The sequence below is a fragment of the Labrus bergylta genome, chromosome 23 (genome assembly GCF_963930695.1).
Source record: "Labrus bergylta chromosome 23, fLabBer1.1, whole genome shotgun sequence".
NCBI classification, from domain to species: Eukaryota; Metazoa; Chordata; class Actinopteri; order Labriformes; family Labridae; genus Labrus; species Labrus bergylta.
This window is the reverse complement of record NC_089217.1, coordinates 996864-1017183: the sequence shown is the minus strand read 5'-3', so window position 1 is coordinate 1017183 and position 20320 is coordinate 996864. Positions and strand designations below refer to the sequence as shown.

The 20320-nt window shown below is 44.1% G+C and overlaps 2 protein-coding genes and 2 non-coding genes across 4 annotated transcripts; 1 reads left to right on the top strand and 3 right to left on the bottom strand.

The window, feature by feature from the left end:
* Nucleotides 1-1179: 1179 nt before the first annotated feature.
* rpl18a (ribosomal protein L18a) lies at nt 1180-6405 on the bottom strand. Its single transcript, XM_020655588.3, has 5 exons — nt 6271-6405; nt 4646-4825; nt 3853-3982; nt 1571-1680; nt 1180-1321 (listed from the first exon to the last, which is right to left on the bottom strand). Exons 1-5 carry the CDS (start codon nt 6286-6288, stop codon nt 1229-1231), a joined length of 531 nt encoding a protein of 176 aa, XP_020511244.1. The 5' UTR covers nt 6289-6405; the 3' UTR covers nt 1180-1228.
* Nucleotides 4410-4540, bottom strand: LOC114921476 (small nucleolar RNA SNORA68). Its single transcript, XR_003809771.2, has one exon. It is a non-coding gene; the product is annotated as a small nucleolar RNA SNORA68 (small nucleolar RNA).
* On the bottom strand, nt 4905-5035 carry LOC114921477 (small nucleolar RNA SNORA68). The gene has a single exon (XR_003809772.2). It is a non-coding gene; the product is annotated as a small nucleolar RNA SNORA68 (small nucleolar RNA).
* Nucleotides 6406-7646: 1241 nt separating the features above from the next.
* Nucleotides 7647-20266, top strand: xpot (exportin, tRNA (nuclear export receptor for tRNAs)). Its single transcript, XM_020655587.3, has 25 exons — nt 7647-7804; nt 9939-10092; nt 10236-10318; nt 10431-10487; nt 10670-10739; nt 11127-11345; nt 11723-11907; nt 12173-12341; nt 13067-13303; nt 13408-13446; nt 13529-13591; nt 13675-13799; nt 13987-14131; nt 14221-14340; nt 14445-14539; nt 14963-15032; nt 15124-15362; nt 15464-15749; nt 16137-16326; nt 16418-16534; nt 16618-16733; nt 16816-16863; nt 16961-17032; nt 17324-17380; nt 17869-20266. The coding sequence occupies exons 2-25, from the start codon at nt 10006-10008 to the stop codon at nt 17893-17895; spliced, it is 2916 nt and encodes a 971-aa protein (XP_020511243.1). The 5' UTR covers nt 7647-7804; nt 9939-10005; the 3' UTR covers nt 17896-20266.
* The last annotated feature ends 54 nt before the right edge of the window (nt 20267-20320 follow it).

Here is a 20320-nt window from a genome sequence, read left to right as displayed (position 1 = left end):
TTTTAAACTGAAGGCAGAAAACATGTCGCCCCACTGGGACGCCGTCCAACAACATTTATCATTACCTTTATTAACAACATCTGTTAGCATCATGCTAGCAGCTCTGTGAGGCCGTCACTCAGCTGGGATCATAAGAGAGATGAACCTTTCAAAATAAGTCTCAACAGTGAAGATGTGCTCGCTCACTGTAGAGCTTTCAGTCCCCCTGAAAATCTGGATGTATTCACAGAAGGGATGAGATATATTATTTGTCCACAGGGGGGCGCTAACACACACACACACACCTGAAGATGCTGCCATGTGTAATACCTGCCTCTCTATAGAGAGCATCGACCTCAGTCGTGTGGAGGCTTTGGCCCAGGTTCTGGTCTGACCTCTGACCTCTCTCTCCCTGATGTCTGACTCTGTCCTCTGTGCTGTCTCTGTGATGAAGGCATGAAGTCAGTTTTCTCAAAATGAATCTCTGAGCTCATGAAAGTCAAAGAGCTTCAACATTGATGTGATCATGACACGTGGTCTGAGTGTTTCTGTAAAGTTACTCTTTTGAGCCTCAGCTTTTCTTCACCTTCATGTCTTTGAGGAGGGCGCCACCATGAGGACAGAAAGTGCAACAGCAGCTTCAGGCAGCCAACTCCAGGACAGGAGACCATCACCTCCTGACAGTGAGAACAGGAAGCCTGCCACACCTCCAACCTTTGACCCTTTTCAACTTAAGTCTGCTGAATCTTTGTGAAGTCAAGTTTCTACAGATGTTCTGAGCAGCTCTCTCCTGCAGACTCAACTCTAAAATACAGAAAAGAATTTTTGCTGTTATTTCCATTTATATTAAAAAGGAAATAATCTTCAGAAAAGGTAAAGGGGTAATAATGGATTTGAAGTGTCGAAAAATGTCAATTCTAGTCGGCGTTTTTTGTTTTTTGAAAATAAAAAAATCAGAATTTGAAAAGACCAAGTACTTTGAGTTTTCTGTTTTATTTTTCCTCAAAAGAAGTTCACTGATTTACACCAGTCTGTCGATGATCTAAAGCAGGAGTTCTTCTCAGCTTACGACCCCTCAAATCAGTGAGACTGAGGACTCCCCCCCCCACACACACACACACTCTCAGACCTCACAGTCACACTTTAATGATTGTCGTATCGATTTGTTTCACAGACAAAGACAAGCTCGAGTCGTGACTCTTCAGTTGGATCTTTTTTATTTTTTCCCGCACAGACTGAAAAGGCGTCTTTAAAAGAAGGTGTTTGGTCTCTTGGTGGTGAAGCGGGGTTTGTGCTGACGACGCAGGACCCTGTGAGGCAGAGGGAACTTGATCTTTGAGTCCTGCAGGAGGATCAGAGAGGAGACAGCGTTCAGATTCAGAGACACAAAACAAAAAACATACAGGTCATTAAATCAAACGTCTGTCGCCAGTTTCTAAACCGCCAGAGTTCAAGACGGAAGCTGGAACTCTGGAAGAGGAATCTGGCTGATGATCTGTCGGGTTTTTGATCTGGAACTGACAAACGATGAGTCAGGTCAGAGAGAGAACCCGATCACACAAACATTAAAGACATGGAGGGAGATACTGACGTGGAACTGCTTGATGGCCGGTCTGCGACACTTGTTAGCAGCGATCACTTGAACCTTCATGATCTGGATGGAGTGAGCGCGGGCACGATGGCGAGCTCCCATATCACGATCTGAACGCACAAACAGAAAAACATTAGTTCAATAAAGACAGGACGAGAGAGTCAGATATCAGAGAGAGAGAGGGAGAGGGAGAGAGAGGGAGAGAGAGAGGGGTAGAGGTAGAGAGAGAGAGGTGTAGAGGTGTAGAGAGACAGAGAGAGAGGGGGGGAAGGGAAAGAGAGAGACAGAGGAGTAGAGAGAGGAGTAGAGATAGAGAGAGAGAGGTGTAGAGGTAGAGAGAGGGACAGAGAGAGAGAGAGAGAGAGAGAGTAGAGGTAGAGAGAGAGGTGTAGAGGTAGAGAGAGGGACAGAGAGAGAGGAGTAGAGGTAGAGAGAGAGGTGTAGAGGTAGAGAGAGGGACAGAGAGAGAGGTGTAGAGGTAGAGAGAGGGACAGAGAGAGAGGAGTAGAGGTAGAGAGAAAGAGGAGTAGAGAGAGAGAGAGACAGAGAGAGAGAGGAGTAGAGGTAGAGAGAGGGACAGAGAGAGAGAGGAGTAGAGGTAGAGAGAGGGACAGAGAGAGAGAGGAGTAGAGGTAGAGAGAGAGAGGAGTAGAGGTAGAGAGAGGGACAGAGAGAGAGGAGTAGAGGTAGAGAGAGAGAGGAGTAGAGGTAGAGAGAGGGACAGAGAGAGAGGAGTAGAGGTAGAGAGAGAGAGGTGTAGAGGTAGAGAGAGGGACAGAGAGAGAGGTGTAGAGGTAGAGAGAAAGAGGAGTAGAGAGAGAGAGAGACAGAGAGAGAGAGGAGTAGAGGTAGAGAGAGGGACAGAGAGAGAGAGGAGTAGAGGTAGAGAGAGAGAGGAGTAGAGAGAGAGAGAGAGAGAGGAGTAGAGGTAGAGAGAGGGACAGAGAGAGAGAGGAGTAGAGAGAGAGAGAGACAGAGAGAGAGAGGAGTAGAGGTAGAGAGAGAGAGAGAGAGAGAGAGAGAGAGACAGAGAGAGAGAGGAGTAGAGGTAGAGAGAGGGACAGAGAGAGAGAGGAGTAGAGGTAGAGAGAGGGACAGAGAGAGAGGAGTAGAGAGAGAGAGAGAGAGAGAGGAGTAGAGGTAGAGAGAGGGACAGAGAGAGAGAGGAGTAGAGGTAGAGAGAGAGAGGAGTAGAGAGAGAGAGAGAGAGAGGAGTAGAGGTAGAGAGAGGGACAGAGAGAGAGAGGAGTAGAGAGAGAGAGAGACAGAGAGAGAGAGGAGTAGAGGTAGAGAGAGAGAGAGGAGTAGAGGTAGAGAGAGGGACAGAGAGAGAGAGGAGTAGAGAGACAGAGAGAGAGAGGAGTAGAGGTAGAGAGAGGGACAGAGAGAGAGAGGAGTAGAGAGACAGAGAGACAGAGAGAGAGAGGAGTAGAGAGAGAGAGAGACAGAGAGAGAGAGGAGTAGAGGTAGAGAGAGGGACAGAGAGAGAGAGGAGTAGAGGTAGAGAGAGGGACAGAGAGAGAGGAGTAGAGAGAGAGAGAGAGAGAGAGGTGTAGAGGTAGAGAGAGGGACAGAGAGAGAGAGGAGTAGAGGTAGAGAGAGGGACAGAGAGAGAGGAGTAGAGGTAGAGAGAGAGGTGTAGAGGTAGAGAGGGACAGAGAGAGAGGAGTAGAGGTAGAGAGAGGGACAGAGAGAGAGGAGTAGAGGTAGAGAGAGAGGTGTAGAGAGAGAGAGAGACAGAGAGAGAGAGGAGTAGAGGTAGAGAGAGGGACAGAGAGAGAGAGGAGTAGAGGTAGAGAGAGGGACAGAGAGAGAGGAGTAGAGGTAGAGAGAGAGGTGTAGAGGTAGAGAGGGACAGAGAGAGAGAGAGGGCAATGACATGCGGGAAACGAGCCACAGGTCAGACTTGAACCCGGACGGTCCTTTTGGAGGACTGTAGCCTCCGTACATGGGGCATGTGCACTAACCACTAGGCTACTGGCACCCACAGAAGATGACAATATTTGAATAAGACGGTCGACCAATCAATCAACAGAATGCAGTCTAGCTCCGCCCTTTAGGGTCGGCTCAGTACGCTTGGCACCCCAACAGAAAAGGAGCAGAATGTAGGACCCTATACGGTACACTGCAGTCTGTTACTGTTTCCAGGAGTAACTCAGGACTCATTTACTGCTTTTCACAATGTTACTGAATCATAGTTCAACTAGAAACCAGTGTGTGTGTGTGTGTGTGTGTGTGTGTGTGTGTGTGTGTGTGTGTGTGTGTGTGTGTGTGTTCCTCACAGCACTGAGTGACGGCTCCAGAGGTGGTCAGGTCTCTGTACTCTCTGTACATGTTGTGGGTGCCGCTGCGAGAGTCATAACGCAGCCAGATACCAAAGTTCTTGACCTTCAGGGGGGTCTTCTCATGGACCTGAAACATCAAGAGGAGGGAGTTAGTCAGTCAAATATTTAAAGATGGACACAATTTATTAGATACTGACTTTAAAGATACTCAGTGATATTTAAAGATTTCAGACTAATTAAGACCCGATTCACGAGTCATAAAACATTTAGAGGTCGGGACAAGTTTCATCCTGAGGGCACGTGTCGGTCATGAACGCTCCTCCTCATTTTACTCGTACAGTCCGAGTAGCAAACCAACAAATTTGTACGATTCAGACGGTGTTTTGAGGTCGTCTGTCATTTTTGCCGATTAAAAACAATAAATTACACAATACTGGGATCCTAGGACTTTTGAGTTGTTGCCATGGTTTCAACAGTTAGCGATAAGAGTTCAACATCTGGATCTGGAGTAGTGACCAGCCTACAGCTAAATGAACAGGATGAGGCGTTCAAAGACATGTGGACCCTTGGATTCACTTTCAAAGGCACTGCAGCGACAGAGAAAGGCGACAAGGATCCATTTTCTGTTTGCACACCAGACTTAATCATACCACTGAACGATATGAGCTTTGGGTTTGGGTGCAGGTGGAGCGATGTGTTCAAGAACATCTTTTGTTTTTTAATGTTAGTGATCAAAAACTACAACTGGACCGCAGTAAGGACTCTCCTCCTGAGAGGTTCAGAGACGTACCAGGCCACAGTAGACGGTCTCTCCGGAGGCCTTCTTCATCTTCCTCAGCTGGGAGACGAAGTACCAGAAGCGGGACTTTGCCACGACATGGTTCGGGGCGAAGATCCTCATCCGGTAGAGAGGGGGGGCAGGGTTCTTGGCAGAGGGCAACAGACGCCCAATGACTTTATACTCCCGAAGCTGAGGGGAAAGAAACAGTGTCATCTGTCAGGATACAAGAAGTCTGCACATTTAAGTCTACAGGATGAGGCGTTCAAAGACATGTGGACCCTTGGATTCACTTTCAAAGGCACTGCAGCGACAGAGAAAGGCGACAAGGATCCGATTTCTGTTTGCACACCAGACTTAATCATACCACGGACAGGTATGAGCTTTGGGTTTGGGTGCAGACATCGACAATCATATCGTTCAACAGAATGTTACAGACAGACTTAAAGATCCAAAGGGGGGGGGGGGGGGGACTTATAAAGCTGGGTGTATTCTGGTACTTTGGTTTATTTAGTAAAATGTCTGTATACATTCTTTGCAGCATCTGTCAGCTTCAGTATTATAAGAATGTGTTGTTTCTAAATAACTGAATGTCAGATTACATTTCAAAGACTGCAGATGTTTTTACTCCTTAATTTAGTTCAATGTGCATTTTCTACTTCTGCTCTCCTTACTCGCTGTTGCTGCACCTGAACATTACAAAGGTTTAAAAACAGAGTAATTATATAATGTGAAAAAGATGTGTGCAATAAGAGGTATGAACATATTTATATTTTCATTGTACAGTGTTCCCCTTGTTATTTTTTGTATTATATATTTGATTTAATACAGTGTATAGATTCTGCACAGTTTATTTTAAATCACTTACCTGTTACTACAACTTATTTTTACTTTTTCTTATATTTGTTTTTCTATTCTAAACATAATTCTAACTGTTTTGTAGAAGCTGACTCAGAGAGAAACACAAGAATTCCAATGTACCTGTACAAACATCTATTCTATCTTCTTGTGTTGGTTTAAACTTTGAGAGATAAACTCAGATTATTGTTCTCCATCAAACTGAAGCTGACAGGTAACTCTGACACCTTTTATAGAAAAGACTATTCTAGTATTTTTAGTTGATGAAGAACGTTAAAATGCAGGTTTTAAGTATTGGTCTGTTATAATGTCCAGTCAATAAAAGGAACTTTATCTCTTATAGAGATGTTCCATGATTCAGAGCGCATGTTGGGACACTCCGAGCCGGGAACAGGACGTTATTAACGGATAACTCCAGCTAGCTTCACGGAGCTACACTGACTAAAAGTCATCTTGTAAGTAAATGTTTAGTGATAAAAACAGTCTGCTAAGTCGCTCTCTGTAACACAAAGTCTTTGTTAATCGTTACTGAACATGTTTAGTTTAATCTACAGCTTTAACACGCAGCGTCTCATTCCTGCTCCGTGCACATGGTCCGAGCAGCCGCCATGTTGGACCGCAAACGCATCGGGACGAAAATGTGTAAAATAAAGCTTTTAAATAGGAGTTTCCCGAGACTTCAACACATAAATCGGTAAAACATAACGTTATAAAGTCCAATCTGTTCACACAAGACGTGTGTTACGCGTAGATATGGGTAAATAAAAGGTTTTACGTACTGTGCCGGACGCCTTCATGGTGTCTCTCGCTCACTGCCACAGTAAAAGAGGAAGCGCTAAGGCGGAGCATGCGCACAACAAATGGACGGAGGGACGGGAGGAGGCGGGACTTCCGGGGCTAGTGCACACGGCCACAACTTTTTGTTTTTGTGTTTTTCGTTTTTTATTCAGAATTTTCTAACAACAAACAGGCATTTAATCTTTTAAACATTTCATAAATTCATCAATGCAGCATATTCATATGACAAAATAAAAGTATAACAATAAAACTAACCAGAAAACCACAATTTAAAATAACCTTCAAATATGTTGGAGCCTTAAATCAGTGTAAAACTCAAGTAATCCGGATAGACTTAAGGTGTTCCTTTTTAAAACCTTTTTCAGAGACTGAAACAAAGATTTTAAAGTTATTTTTAAAAGCTACAATTTGAGGGAAAAAAAACATTTGTGAAAAGAAAATGTTGATTAAACTAGGAATGCACTGATGCATCGGTTCAACATCGGTTAGGCTGATCTCGGCTCTGCTGCTGACAGACATTTGCACATATGAAATAATGTGGCATGAACCGATGTCAGTAGCAGATGTGTATTTGTTGTGCCAAATCAATCCAATGCTGAGATCTACTCCCAACTAATAATTCAGTGAACAGTTTTTTGTTATTGGGAGGTTGAAGTCACCTGCTGGAGAAACTCTGACGGTGAAACATGAGAGAAAATGTAAATGGAGACTTTGTTGGAGCATTTTCCCGCAAATGCATTTGATTATTGTGAAATGTTTTAGATTTTATAAATAATAATTTCAAATATGAAAAAAGATATTGGTACATTTTAAACGTCTTTTATACTTTAATAACATTTTATGCACCTTATAACTTATCATTTAGTATCTCGTATTTAGCCTACTTGCTCTGTGTATATATATTTATATATATATATATATATATATATATATATATATATATATATATATATATATATATATATATATATTTATTTCTCGTTTACTGCACATAGTTCTGTTTACATCTGTTAGTCTTATATCTACTATTTCTACTCTTTTTATATTTTGTATTTTTAAGTTAAGTTTAAGCTTTAAGTTGTATTTAAATTGACACTTTATATTTAGATTAAAATGTTTTGTTTACTTGCACTGTTGTTAATTTACTGCTCTGTGTCTTTTAATCCCCCGGGGACAAATAAAGTTTTTTGAATTGAACCGAATTTGAATTCAAAGTTATTTTTATATAATGCACAATGTGATGGATCTCAATTGGCTCGTTAGCTGCTCTAAGTGACTGATAAATAAGCTCTAGATATTATTTAATTAATTTTTTTAATTGTTCATTCTCTATTTTTTTTTTTTAAACGTAGCTCTTCCGGTTTAGTGACCCGGATGTTAACGGAGCGGACACGCCGCTGCTCCGTCTGTCGTGTGTCGGTAACCGACATGCAGCTTCGTTTCTGCTGAGTTCTCTTCTCCTCCGTGATGAGTCAACGGGAGAAGAAACGCGTGATGGAATAGGTTTTCTTTAAGGTGAGCTTTCTGGAATATTCAGTTTGTTTTCTTTAAACATCGCGAGAGAGATTTTTATTAGTAACGACGGAAACGTTTAACGGGATTCAGTGAGATTGAGGGAGACGAGCAGGTAACGTCAACGAAACGTTAAAACAACAATAAAAACCGGTTCAATCGGTCGATACTTGATCTCAGGTTGTTTATATTTGTGTACGTTAAAGCTCCTGGTGATGACTTCGGATTTATTAAGTGTTACGGTGTCAGGATCGAGCGCAGAAGCTAGCCGGTGTCATGGTTAAACTGGTGCTGGATTATCTGGTGACAGTCCGGTAGGCGCGGCCTTTAAGGACTCTCGTTCACCATCAAAACACTCCGAGGCTCGCTTCCTGATTCATGACGTGAATTAATATCTTCAGTAGCATTAACATTAATATATAATATACTCTAGATATAATATGACGTAGTAACCGGATGTTTGACGTTATTTTGATTGTCAACCATTTTCTCCCTTTATTTAACTGATGTAAATATGTTTGATTTTTAACTTCTTGTTATTTTTAATGATTATATTCCTGTTTTCTTGGGCTGTTGTAACAAATAAATTTCCCCCATGGGGGATCAATAAAGTTGTATCTTTAGACTACAAACGGGGGGGGTCCTGAAAAGCCGCGCTTTGCGAAGTATCACCAGTTGAACCGTAACACCTGTCCGGGGCTAACGCTAGCTTAAGTTAACAACAGTCAGCTCTTTTTGCGTGTGTGTGAGTGAAGTTGTTAGCGTGTAGCACCGCAGTGTCAACTTTCTGAGGAGTGACCACAACAAGCACAACACCTGGGAGCTGTGAGCGCGTGAACCTCTCACGTGCTCGGTATTTACATGTTTTATTTACAGTGTTGGTGTGAAAACGGCTCAAAGTGTTGACGCTGCGTTGCATCATGTCCGAGTTGATCCTCCTCTGTGTGTGTGTGTGTGTGTGTGTGTGTGTGTGTGTGTGTGTGTGTGTGTGTGTGTGTGTGTGTGTGTGTGTGTGTGTGTGTGTGTGTGTGTGTGTGTGTGTGTGTGTGTGTGTGTGTGTGTGTGTGTGTGTGTGTGTGTGTGTGTGTGTGTGTGTGTGTGTGTGTGTGTGTCACATTTAAGGCATCCATGAAAACAAACCTGTGCTGACTCACACACACACACAGTCCTGTCTGTTAGGTGGTTATCTCACCTGGGTGCCACATTGTCACGCATACAGGTGTCCTCACCGACGTCAGTAAGTAATCTGTCATGTTATCACCTGTCTGGGTATCGACACACAGACACAGCTGATTACTTTAAAGACTCTGAGGAGAGTATCTGCTCTGATTTAGTCATTCTGTCATCATGATCATATCTGTCTCTCCTCACTGTCATCTGTCCCTGCATCATGTTCACTTCATCTGTCTACTCTCCTTTATATTGAATAGTTTCTGCTGATAACATGTCTACACTCACTTTAACTTATCAATACTGTCCATTTACTACTCTGTTTCTGCACATTTACATTTAATCTTTCATATTTAAGTCTAGTAATGCTTAGTTAAATCCTGGTTGTATATATTCTCATTCTTAGTTTTGATATTTTTAGTGCTTATTTACTTTGTATTTAATATTATATTGTGTTTAAATTTGCTAACATTGTGTTTTTTACTCATATTGTGTGTTTGGACAACCTGCTGCTGTAACGCCACAATTTCCCAGTTTGGGATCAATAAAGTTGTTCTATTCTATTCTATTCTGTTCTATTCTATTCTATTCTATTCTATTCTATTCTATTCTATTCTATTCTATTCTGTTCTGTTCTATTCTATTCTGTTCTATTCTATTCTATTCTGTTCTATTCTAGAGGTTTTAAAGACAACAGGTTCATGAAGACAAAATAAAGTTTCAACATTTTCTGCATCTCAGGTGTCGGGCTGCTTTGATTGGCATATTGAGGTCACGATTATTAAACATGATTACTCATCGATTTTATGACATCTGCATCACAAACGTTTATCAGAACTTGGAGTTGATTGTATTGAAACAGTCATCAGTGTTGTTTGTTTTTACTCTGATCGTATCAGAGTGTATGAATCTGCTCTCGTAGCGTTGTTGGTCGTGTTTATTTCACGTCATGGTTTGTCGTCCTCAGATGAGATTAATCTGGCCGACAGCAGACGAGAGGAGCGAACAAGTGTTGGAGGAAAGCTAACCCACGAATGGCCTGCCAGTCTGTCGCTGCAGTCATGGACGAGCAGGCCCTGCTGGGGCTCAACCCGAACGCCGACGCCCGCTACAGGCAGCGGGTAACACACTGCTTTATTATTATTATGATTATAACATGTGTTCTCAGACAGGCTGATAGAGACCTTTATGAGGTTTTTGTAGATGATGTTAAGCATTGTGTGTGTGTGTGTGTCTGTGTGTGTGTGTCTCTCTCTCTCTGCAGGCCATGGCTTACTTTGAGCAGCTGAAGGAGTCTCAGGATGCCTGGGAGGTTTGTGCAGAGGCGCTCGCTAAAGGGATTTATAAGTGAGTTCACTGCTTGTTTTTATTATTCATCATGTCTAAAGTTAAAAACTAACGCAGACTGATCGGATCCTCTGATGGCGGCTGATGGATGATTTTTAATGTTTGCTTTCAGTGACGACCATGTGAAGTTCTTCTGCTTCCAAGTTTTGGAGCATCAGATAAAGTTCAGGTGAAGAGGAGGAGGAGGAGGAAGAGGAGGAGGAGGAGGAGGAGGAGGCCCGGCTTCATGATCTTAAAGATAATAACCTTCATTATTTGAGTATCTCACCGTGTGTGTTTATCTTGTGTGTGTGTGTGTGTGTGTGTGTGTGTGTGTGTGTGTGTGTGTGTGTGTGTGTGTGTGTGTTGCAGGCACGCCGGCCTGAGTGGAGTTCAGCAGCAGCTCATCAGAGAGACGCTGATGAAGTGGCTCCAGTGTCAGGTGATTATATTTCAGGCTTCATATATTTAGGCCGCACTCACACGAGGAAATCTGCACCGTGCTCGAGCACGTTGGACCAGTGTGAGCGCTCTGATCCGTACACTTCCTCTCCCCGGGCACACGCTCTGTAGTTTACATGTTCACATACTGATGGATGTCACAATACCAGAATTTGACTCTCTGTAGCTTAAAGTAATTATGAACTCAGTTTTGCTTTATCAGAACACACGAGTGAATTTAGCAGCTGATTTTGTTTTTCTTTCAGAGTTTCAGTCATTAAACACGTCATGCTCTGTCTTTTTATTCTAAAAGATGAAACAGTAATAAGTGACTCAGACTTGTTGTTTAGTGACCTCAGCGTGACCTTCTTTCTCTCCTGGTCTGCAGCTGATGAACGCTCACCCCGAGAAGCCGTTCATCAGGAACAAGGCGGCCCAGGTGTTCGCCCTCACCTTCGTCATGGAGTATCTGACTCTGTGGCCCAAGTTCTTCTTCGACGTGCTGTCTCTGGTGGGTCTGAACCCGCACGGCGTCGACATCTACCTGAGGACGCTGATGGCCATCGACGCCGAGGTGGTGGACCGAGACATCCTGCACCCGCCTGAGGTCAGACACGCCCCCCTGCTAGTCCTCTTCCTGCTCGGGTTCCACCATCGACTCCTCCTCTTCCTTGTCTGTGGCTTTTTCCTCCTTATCCTTGTTCCCCTTACTTCTTTTTTTTTCTCTTTATATCATCACTCATCTCTTTTAAGTCTCTTCTGAAGAAACACTTTTTCATTTTTGTTGATTTTAAATTGTTACTATTTTCACTTTTTTAGAATTTAAAAGAATTGTATGTATTTTACAGTTGAGTTTTATTCCCTTGTTTATTATTCTATGACCGGCCTGTGTTTATATTTGCTGTCCCTATAAAGCACTTTGTAACTTGTTTTGTTTTGCTCTATAAATTAAGATTATTATTGTTCTGATTATTCCCTCCTCAGGCAACTCGTAGAAACACTCTGATCAAAGACGGGATGAGGGAGCAGTGCATCCCTCACCTGGTGGAGTCGTGGTTTCAGATCCTGCAGACGTACCAGCAGTCCCACCCGGAGCTCACCTGTCAGTGTCTGGAGGTGGTGGGCGCCTACGTCAGCTGGATCGACCTCAACCTCATCGCCAACGACCGGTCAGTCACAGACACCTACCCACCAACATTCATTCATTCAGATCCAGCTCAAAGTGTCATAAAAACAAACTGAGTCACATTCCTGCTGTGAAAGTTAAAAACCATCTGCTGCACACGTTGTGAACAAGTTGTCATCTTGAACGCTCTCTGAGGAGCAGAAATCAGAGTTTGTGAAGAATGGAGTCGTCTGTGATGATTTCATCAACAGCGAGTAACCACAGCTCTTTAAAGGACACTCTGACGTTTTGGTTTCTGCTGTTTTCAGGTTTGTGAACCTGCTGCTGAGTCAGATGTCTGTGGAGGAGCTCCGTGAGGAGGCGTGCGACTGCCTCTTTGAAATCGTGAACAAAGGGATGGACCCGGTGGATAAAACCAAGCTGGTGGAGTCTCTGTGTCGGGTTCTGCAGTCTGCAGGATTCTTCAACGTGGAACAGGTTTGATGATCCACCATCACAGCTTACATCCACATTCTCTCATACTTCACCCGTTAGCATTAATCTTTGTATCATTAGAAACCTGGTAGTGTTTTTGAATGGTCGTGCATCCCGCCCTCATTTTCCCCTGAGACGTGAAATCTTTGTATCTCTGAGTCTGTAAAGGAGTTTCCAGTGACGCAAAAATCATAATTTTTGCGTCACTGTTGCTGTTAGCGGGGTGAAACTACAACGCTAGTTCCTGACCCAATGTCAATACAGATTCATGTTTCGACAGGTGAAGTATCCCTTTAAAGGAGCAGTATGTAACTCTGCCCCCTAGTGTTTAAAATGGGTACTGCAGTCCAGATTCCTCTCTAGAGTGGATGCTCACTCAGGTCACCATGTGGAGGACTCTGAAGCTTCAGTGTTTATCCAGCTCTGCATGGGTCTGTAAACCTTTCTGTGTTCTAACCTCTCTCCATTTTTCAAAAGCATCTCCAATATTGATCCTAGTTTGAGCACGTTAGCATCTCAGAAAGTCTAGAAGTGTTGTAAAGCGTGTTGTTGTGCACACGGCAAGCGGAACGCTGTGGTCGTTTTGTCCTGTTGGTGGTCGTTGTAGGTCACTGCGTGCGTCTGTCAGATAAGAGCATCGACTTCCTGCCTCTCTCTTCACTTCCTGTGTGATGTCAGAATGTTTTATGACCCTCCTCTCTTCCCCGTCCCCCCCTCCCCCCGGTCAGGAGGAGGACGTGGACTTCCTGGCCAAGTTTTCCCGCCTGGTGAACGGGATGGGTCAGAGTCTGGTGCTGAGCTGGACCAAGCTGTCCAAGACGGGGAACGTGAAGGAGACGGCGGAGACGCTGCAGGCCGTGGAGGCCAAAGTGCCTCTGATGCTGCAGCTGCTGGTGCACGAGGACGACGACATCTCGGCCAACATCGTCAGCTTCTGCTACGAGTACCTGCACGTCCTCAAACAGGTGAGGGGAGGGCGCCGCTCAGCTGGACCAATCAGACGCCAGCAGCATAAAACAAACAGAGGTTTGTTTAAATTTCAAAATAAAACTTTGTTTCCTGTTTGTAGCTCCCTCAGCTGACGGACCAGCAGAAAACCAGCATCGAGGTGAGTCTCTGATTCTAAACAACGCCGTCTGAACATCCCATAATATATCTGAGCTTTTTAACACGCCGGCCTTTCTCTGCAGGCGATCATGCTCGCCGTCATGAAGAAGCTGACGTACGACGACGAGTACAACTTTGAAAACGAGGTGAGTTTCTTCATCTCGTCTGATTTAAAAAACGCTCTGAGTGATTTTTTTGAAAAGACTGAATGTTGTCGTCGTGTCGTCAGGGCGAAGACGAGGCGATGTTTGTGGAGTACAGGAAGCAGCTGAAGATGCTGCTGGATCGTCTGGCGCAGGTTTCCCCCGAGCTGCTGCTGGAGGCCGTGCGGCGAGTCTTCAACAACAGCATGCAGTAAGACTGAGGTTTTATTTTTGTTGCAGATTGCATTTTGGATAAATCAGTAAAACTCCTCGTGTAGCCGGCGCTTTAGAGAAGCGGCCATTTCTTTTTCAGTTTGTTGCAGGAGGATGTGGTCAGCCTGTTCGCCCTCACACACTCTGATCCTGCGTCTGATTGTTTGTTTGTTTGTTTGTTTCAGGAGCTGGCAGACGGCTCCGTTCATGGAGGTGGAGGTCGCCATCCGGCTGCTCTACATGCTCGGCGAGGCTCTGCCGGCGTCGCACGGCGCTCATTTCTCCGGAGACACGGCGAAGACGAGCGCGCTGCAGGACATGATGAGGACGGTCAGTCGCCGCTCTTATGAGATGTTTGTTTTTTTATTATTTGCCTCTCTGTTGACTCGACCTCTGATAAACGCTGTGTTTCCCCTCAGCTGGTGGCGTGCGGCGTCAGCGGGTATCAGCACAGCTCGGTGTCTCTGGAGTTCTTCGAGACGGTCGTCCGATACGATAAGTTCTTCCTGGTGGAGCCGCAGCACATCCCCAACGTCCTGGTGAGGAAACCCAACCTGCTCACTTCTTTGAGTTTTGATTTCTCAAATGAACCGTCTGTGTGAGCGTCCATGTTTAAAGCAGACGGCGTTGTGTTCACTGTCAGATGGCGTTTCTGGACCACAGAGGACTGAGACACAACAGCCCGAAGGTCCGCAGCAGAGTGGCATACCTGTTCTCCAGATTCGTCAAAACTCTGCAGTGAGTCCAGTTTTCATTTCCTGTTTTAAATCCACATGATGAAGCTTTTGTCAGAGTCCAGTTCAGGGCTTTTATTTTGGTAGGATCACAGACGACGATGACGTAGATACTTCCAGGTTTTTCAGAGCCGATACCGATGATAAGTTCATGAGATCTCCTCCTGCTGCTGCTCTCAGAGGGGGAGACAAAAAACCTTGCAGTAAAAATAAATAAATAAAAAAGAGGGGGAGACACGCCTGCAGCCGAGACAATGTAGCGCACTTTGTAAAAATGATTTTAACGGCGGTAAAACGTGCGAGACTAGGAAACGAGATTTCTTGAAGAACTTTCACACTTCAAACTTTATGAAGGCAAATCTCCGTCTGCTGCTTCCCAAACTACTTTCAAACTGTGAGTTGACCTTGACGTCTCTTTGTGTGGCAGTAAACACATGAACGCCTTCATCGAGGACATCCTGACCCGGATCCAGGACCTGCTGGAGCTCGCTCCTCCGGTCAGTAATCCCTTCAGAGGGTAGGGTGGGGTTATCTTGTCAGATTTTTAAATATGAGTCCTAAAAGTTTTTGTCATCGTCTTCTGAACAGGAGAACGGTTTCCCGGCGATGCTGACCAGCGACGACCAGCTGTTCATGTTCGAGACGGCGGGCGTGCTGATCGTGAACGGAGAGAGTCCCGTGGAGAGGAAACAGGCGCTGATGAGGAGTCTGCTGCTTCCTCTCATGGACGCCTTCCGCCTGCTGCTCGCCAAAATGCAGCAGGAGACGGAGGAGGAGAGGCAGACGGTGCTCGGCGACTGTCTGAGCCACGCCATCGGATTCGCCAGGTCTGGATGGGTTTTTTTTTATTTTGGGGGTTGTCACGATACCACCGAATAAAAAAAACAGAAAGTGAATCTCTTCTTCTCCTCGTCTTCCTCTCTTCCAGTCGGACCAGCAAGGCGTTCAGCAACAAGCAGACGGTGAAGCAGTGCGGCTGCACCGAGGTCTACAGAGACTGCCTGCAGACCTTCCTGCCCGCGCTGAGCTGTCCCGTCCAGCGGGGGGTGCTGCGGAGCTCTGTGCGCTCCTTCCTGCACAGGATGATCATCTGCATGGAGGAGGAGGTGCTGCCCTTCATCCCCGCCGCCTCCGAGCACATGCTGAAGGACTGCGAGGCCAAAGACCTGCAGGAGTTCATCCCGCTCATCAGCCAGATCACCGCCAAGTTCAAGGTACGCTGGGAAAAAATCCAACTTCCTGTTTCTCTGAGATTACAGCCAAACTTTCTCTTTAACCCTCAAGCGTGACAATGGACAAAAACTATCAAATATTGAATAATTATCAGGAATTTAACCCTTTAAGAGCCAGTTTGATTACATGATTCTGGCATTTAAAGGGTTAAATTCCTGATAATTATTCAATATTTGATAGTTTTGAGCAGGGCTGAAGTTGTTTAAGAGATTTATGTAGAAAAAAACATCAATCTGTTGTATTTTTATATCAGTTTTTTGGAATTGGACGTTTTTGTCCTCAGTAAATTAATCTGATGCTTGAGGGTTCAGATTCCTCGTGTTGTATTTCAGCCAGTTAACTTTCTTCTCCTCCCGTTGTCATGGCAGCGGCAGGTGTCCCCCTTCCTGCAGCAGGTCTTCATGCCGCTCGTCCTCGCCATCTTCGAGGTGCTGGGCCGGCCGGCGGAGGAGAACGACCAGGCGGCGGCTCTGGAGAAACAGATGCTGAGAAGGAGCTACTTCACCTTCATCCAGACGATCACAGGGAGCGGGATGAACGAGGTCATGGCCAATCAGGGTGAGTCTCTCTCAGGGGTCGACACGGACGCCACAGTTAACTGTTTTTTTTACGTCGTGGTGTGAACGCCGGGTTTTCTGTCGTTTTTCAGTGGCGGAGAATATCGAGCGAGTCGTCTTCACCATCATCCAGGGAGCCGTGGACTTCCCCGACCCCGTCGCTCAGAAAACCTGCTTCATCGTCCTCTCCAAGCTGGTGGAGCTGTGGGGTGAGAGAGGCGTCCAGAACAACACAAGCAGCTGTTCTTTTCTTCTTCTGTGCTTCTTAAAAACCTTTTCTTTGATCTGTCAGGAGGAAAAGACGGCATGGTGGGTTTCCCCGACTTCATCTACAAACACATCGTGCCCGCGTGTTTCCTCGCTCCTCTCAAACCGACGTTCGACCTCTCAGACGCTCAGACCGTCCTGGTACGTTTCTCCAGCCAGAAAACAAAACGATCTCAAAGACTCATCATCGACTTAAACGTCTTCTTCTTCTTCTGTCTTTCAGACGCTGTCGGAGTGCGCCGTCACTCTGAAGATGATTCATCTCAAACGGGTAAAAACTTCATGAAAGTAAAAAAAAAAAAAAAGAGATATTCTTCTTCCTGTTTGAAACACGGAGGAGTTTTAATAAACGCTTGTTTCTCTATCAGGGGCCGGAGTTCATTCAGTTCCTGCAGCACGAATATCTACCTTCACTCCAGGTGTCTCCAGAAATCTCACAGGTGAGACGCTCTTCAAACTTCTGATTTCATGATTTAGTTTGTGAGGATGAGTCGATGTGCAGATAACATCTGGAATATAAGTAGCAGTGTGTTTAACGGCGTCTCTTAGACAAAAACAAAAACAGTTTGAAGAGTCGTCTTGTGTGATGATTTTTTTCACGATGTGCAGACCCAAAACTCGCCCGTCTCTCTGCCCACCTCCGCTGGTCACTCGTTAACTTCAGTGTCTGGGAACATTTTAATTGAGTTTCATGAGTTCAAGTTTGTCATGTTTTGATTCTGATGTTTCAGGAGCTTTGTCAAGTTGTTCAGCAGCCGGATATCAAAGTCCTGAAAAACTACATAAAGGTAAGATTCACCTTCAAGTCCTTTAATGACATCATGACATCATGACATCATGACGTCATGATGTCATGATGTCAGAGTTTCAGACTTTGACTTCATTCTAGTAAAAATCAGACTCAGACCAAGCAATCTGATTGGATGAGAGGCCTTATCTGAGTGACGATAACATCACTGTGCCTTTTCACATCATGTATCCCTCCGCCTCCTCAGCAGGAGGAGCTCTGAATACTTTTAATGAATATTTTTACAGCTGACGAGTTTTTCTGTATTCATGTCAAACGTCAGAGTCTGATGTCGCTGCGTTCATGATCACAACTAAAGGTTCACACTACAGAGGAGCTGCTCTGCTGTTACCATGGACACCAACGGTAGAATAGAATGTTCGGGTTGCTTAGCAACAGTCCAGTGTCAGTTAAACTGTGGAACTAGTTAAAAAATAATCTGTTTCCGCTTCATGGCCTTCTTTCATCCTTCTCTTCTTCTTCTTCCAGGCGTTCTTCCAGCGAGCGAAGCTGTAGGGAATAAAAAACTGGAAGTTCTCTTTGGACTGAAAAGACTCTTCACAGGAAGTGGACGAGCTCTCGCCACTTTCAACAACCACAACAACAACATAAAAGGAACTTAGCATAGGAGCTGCTTTTGCACTTAAGAAGCGAACGCATCACGAAGCCCGCCGCTCTGTCCGAGCGGGGGCGTGGCCGGACGAGTGGTCGAGCCGTCCACAAGGCCTTGGGACGAGAAGGCGCTCAGAAACGTGGAGAACTTTGTGACGAAGTGAAACCCGATCTGAGGGAGAGGAAACGACCCGTCTGGTAAATATCCTCGAGCCATCTGAACCCGACGAGCGCTTCCTTCTCGTCTTTAGAAACCACATTTCAAAAACATGCTAGTTTGAGGTTGTTTTTCTTTTTCTGACGTTGCTGCTGCCACGAAATGGACAAAAAAAAGGGCTGAATTGTTTTTCTGTCATTAAAAATGTGGCGTGGATTTATTTTTTTACGTGCTGATTTGACGGAGGGATGGTTTGAAGTTTTGCAGTGCTCGCCGCTCGGGTTCTTCCAAACGCCACCAACTTTTAATTTCCTGAATTCTCCGTTTTAAAAGCAGATCAATCTGAAACGTCACCTGATGGGACGTTGATACTCGAGCTTTTGGTGACATCAGCCCGTCACGCTAAATTTAAAGGTGCGACAACAGAGGAATATTTTTTGTCTCCTGTAAATCGGACGATTATTTAGTCGCTGTTTTAGTTTTTTGAAGGAGAAGAATGAAAAGAAACGGAGGGACGAAGTGTAAATAAGAGAATAAGATGTTAAAAGTGTAAATAAAGTTCCTAGGTTTAGTTTTTTTCAAATCTTCATTCCCATCTGGGAACTAGTACGGAAGCTCGCTGGTGCCAGAAAGTGGAAAAAAAAGTGTCTCGCTATGAAAACGTAAGAGTTTGGATGCCGCGTAAAATAAAATCTAGTTTGAAACGTTCAATTGAAAAAGTTAAAATGATTTCACGTTTGACCTGATGAACTTTTTTTTGTAAACATGCACTTATTGATGTTATTTTCTTCTCGCTCTGCATCCAAACTTTTTTACAATTTTGGTTAAAGTGTCAAATTTCGATTTAATTTTGTCATCATGAATTCGAATGAGAGTTTCTTGTAGTTCAGAATTATGAATGACCTTTTTTTATTTTTCACTTTTAAATTTCATATTTGAAATTACTCCCCCTTAAAATTTTGAAAAATTTTGCGTTTGAAATTGTGAATTTTGACACTTAAAAAAAGAAATTGATCCATAATTTGACCCTTAAAGAAGTGCAATTATAATTTGGACTCATTTCAAATCTAAATTTAGAATTTGAAATAGAATTTATAGGTTTTTAATTTTTAACACTTCAATTTTCTGGCCCTAACAAGCTTCCGTAGACTATCGTTAACTCATCATAGGAATCGCTTCTGAACACGTCAAGTAAAAATAAAAAACATGAATTATCGTACGGAAGCAGCTCGGTGAGTTTTTATATCGAAGCATTCGTGACAATTCAGGCAATGGACGTGTTGATTATGCAACGCTTCACAGCGAGCAATACTGTGAACGAACCAATCAGTGCGCGGCGACGAGATGAAACTGTACAAACTGTATCTGATATTAAAACACACATCCTCTTTTAACCACTCTGCACGGACGATGTGACCTCGCTCACTTTGATCTGACTCATCAGAAATAATCCCCAAATCCTCCGCTTGAATGTTCAGCACTTTATTTTACGTTTCTTTAAAAGCCTCCTTCAAAAGTTCCTGAACGCGTTGAATTAAATTTGGTCAAACGCGGCCGATAAATAATCATATTGAAGGAGGACTTTCGGTTATTTTATATTTTTCTAATTGTGAACAAAAAAGGCAAAAACCAAAAATGTGCCTGACGATTAAATTCATTTCACATGTAAAAATTAGAAGTTATTGGGCTTTTATTTTGAAATGCTGTACGGTCTTAAGCTGAGAGTACTTCCCCTGCTGTCTGAATGCGTTAACGCAGCCTGAGACGTCGTGATAAATAAGAAAACAGAAGTATAAAGTGTATGAATGCATGTTCACTCAGCACGTTACTCCACCCGTCTGTTTTTAACCTTAAAGCGGCGCCTCGTCCAGCGTACCCTCGTAGTATTCCTGTCGCCTCTCCTCCTCAGTACAGCAGCTTCTACAGGATTCTCCTTCAGCTCTCTGCCTGGTTTTGATTTCCTGACTCGACGTCTCCCTCACGTCTCACTAAATCAAATTTGCCAAATGAATAAATTTGTCGATTGTTGGTGAAACGTGTTGATTTATTTTATTTCTTTTTGATATGAGATGAAACTGTTAGAACCAATAAAAAGTGTTTACTAATCATCAGACATCACACGGCCTCTGTCATTGGTTTGTTTCCTCTTACACTGAATTATATTACAGCCAC

What these genes read in the sequence shown, in the direction of transcription:
- rpl18a (XM_020655588.3), bottom strand. An exon ending in AGACCGTCTACTGTGGCCTG is followed by an intron (nt 3,983 to 4,645) that starts GTACGTCTCTGA and finishes TTGATGTTTCAG; the next exon opens with GTCCATGAGAAGACCCCCCT. An exon ending in CGGCCATCAAGCAGTTCCAC is followed by an intron (nt 1,322 to 1,570) that starts GTCAGTATCTCC and finishes ATCCTCCTGCAG; the next exon opens with GACTCAAAGATCAAGTTCCC.
- xpot (XM_020655587.3), top strand. Translation starts at nt 10,006, where the DNA reads ATGGCCTGCCAGTCTGTCGCTGCAGTCATGGACGAGCAGGCCCTGCTG. An exon ending in GATTCTTCAACGTGGAACAG is followed by an intron (nt 12,342 to 13,066) that starts GTTTGATGATCC and finishes CCCCCCGGTCAG; the next exon opens with GAGGAGGACGTGGACTTCCT. An exon ending in CAGACGCTCAGACCGTCCTG is followed by an intron (nt 16,734 to 16,815) that starts GTACGTTTCTCC and finishes TCTGTCTTTCAG; the next exon opens with ACGCTGTCGGAGTGCGCCGT.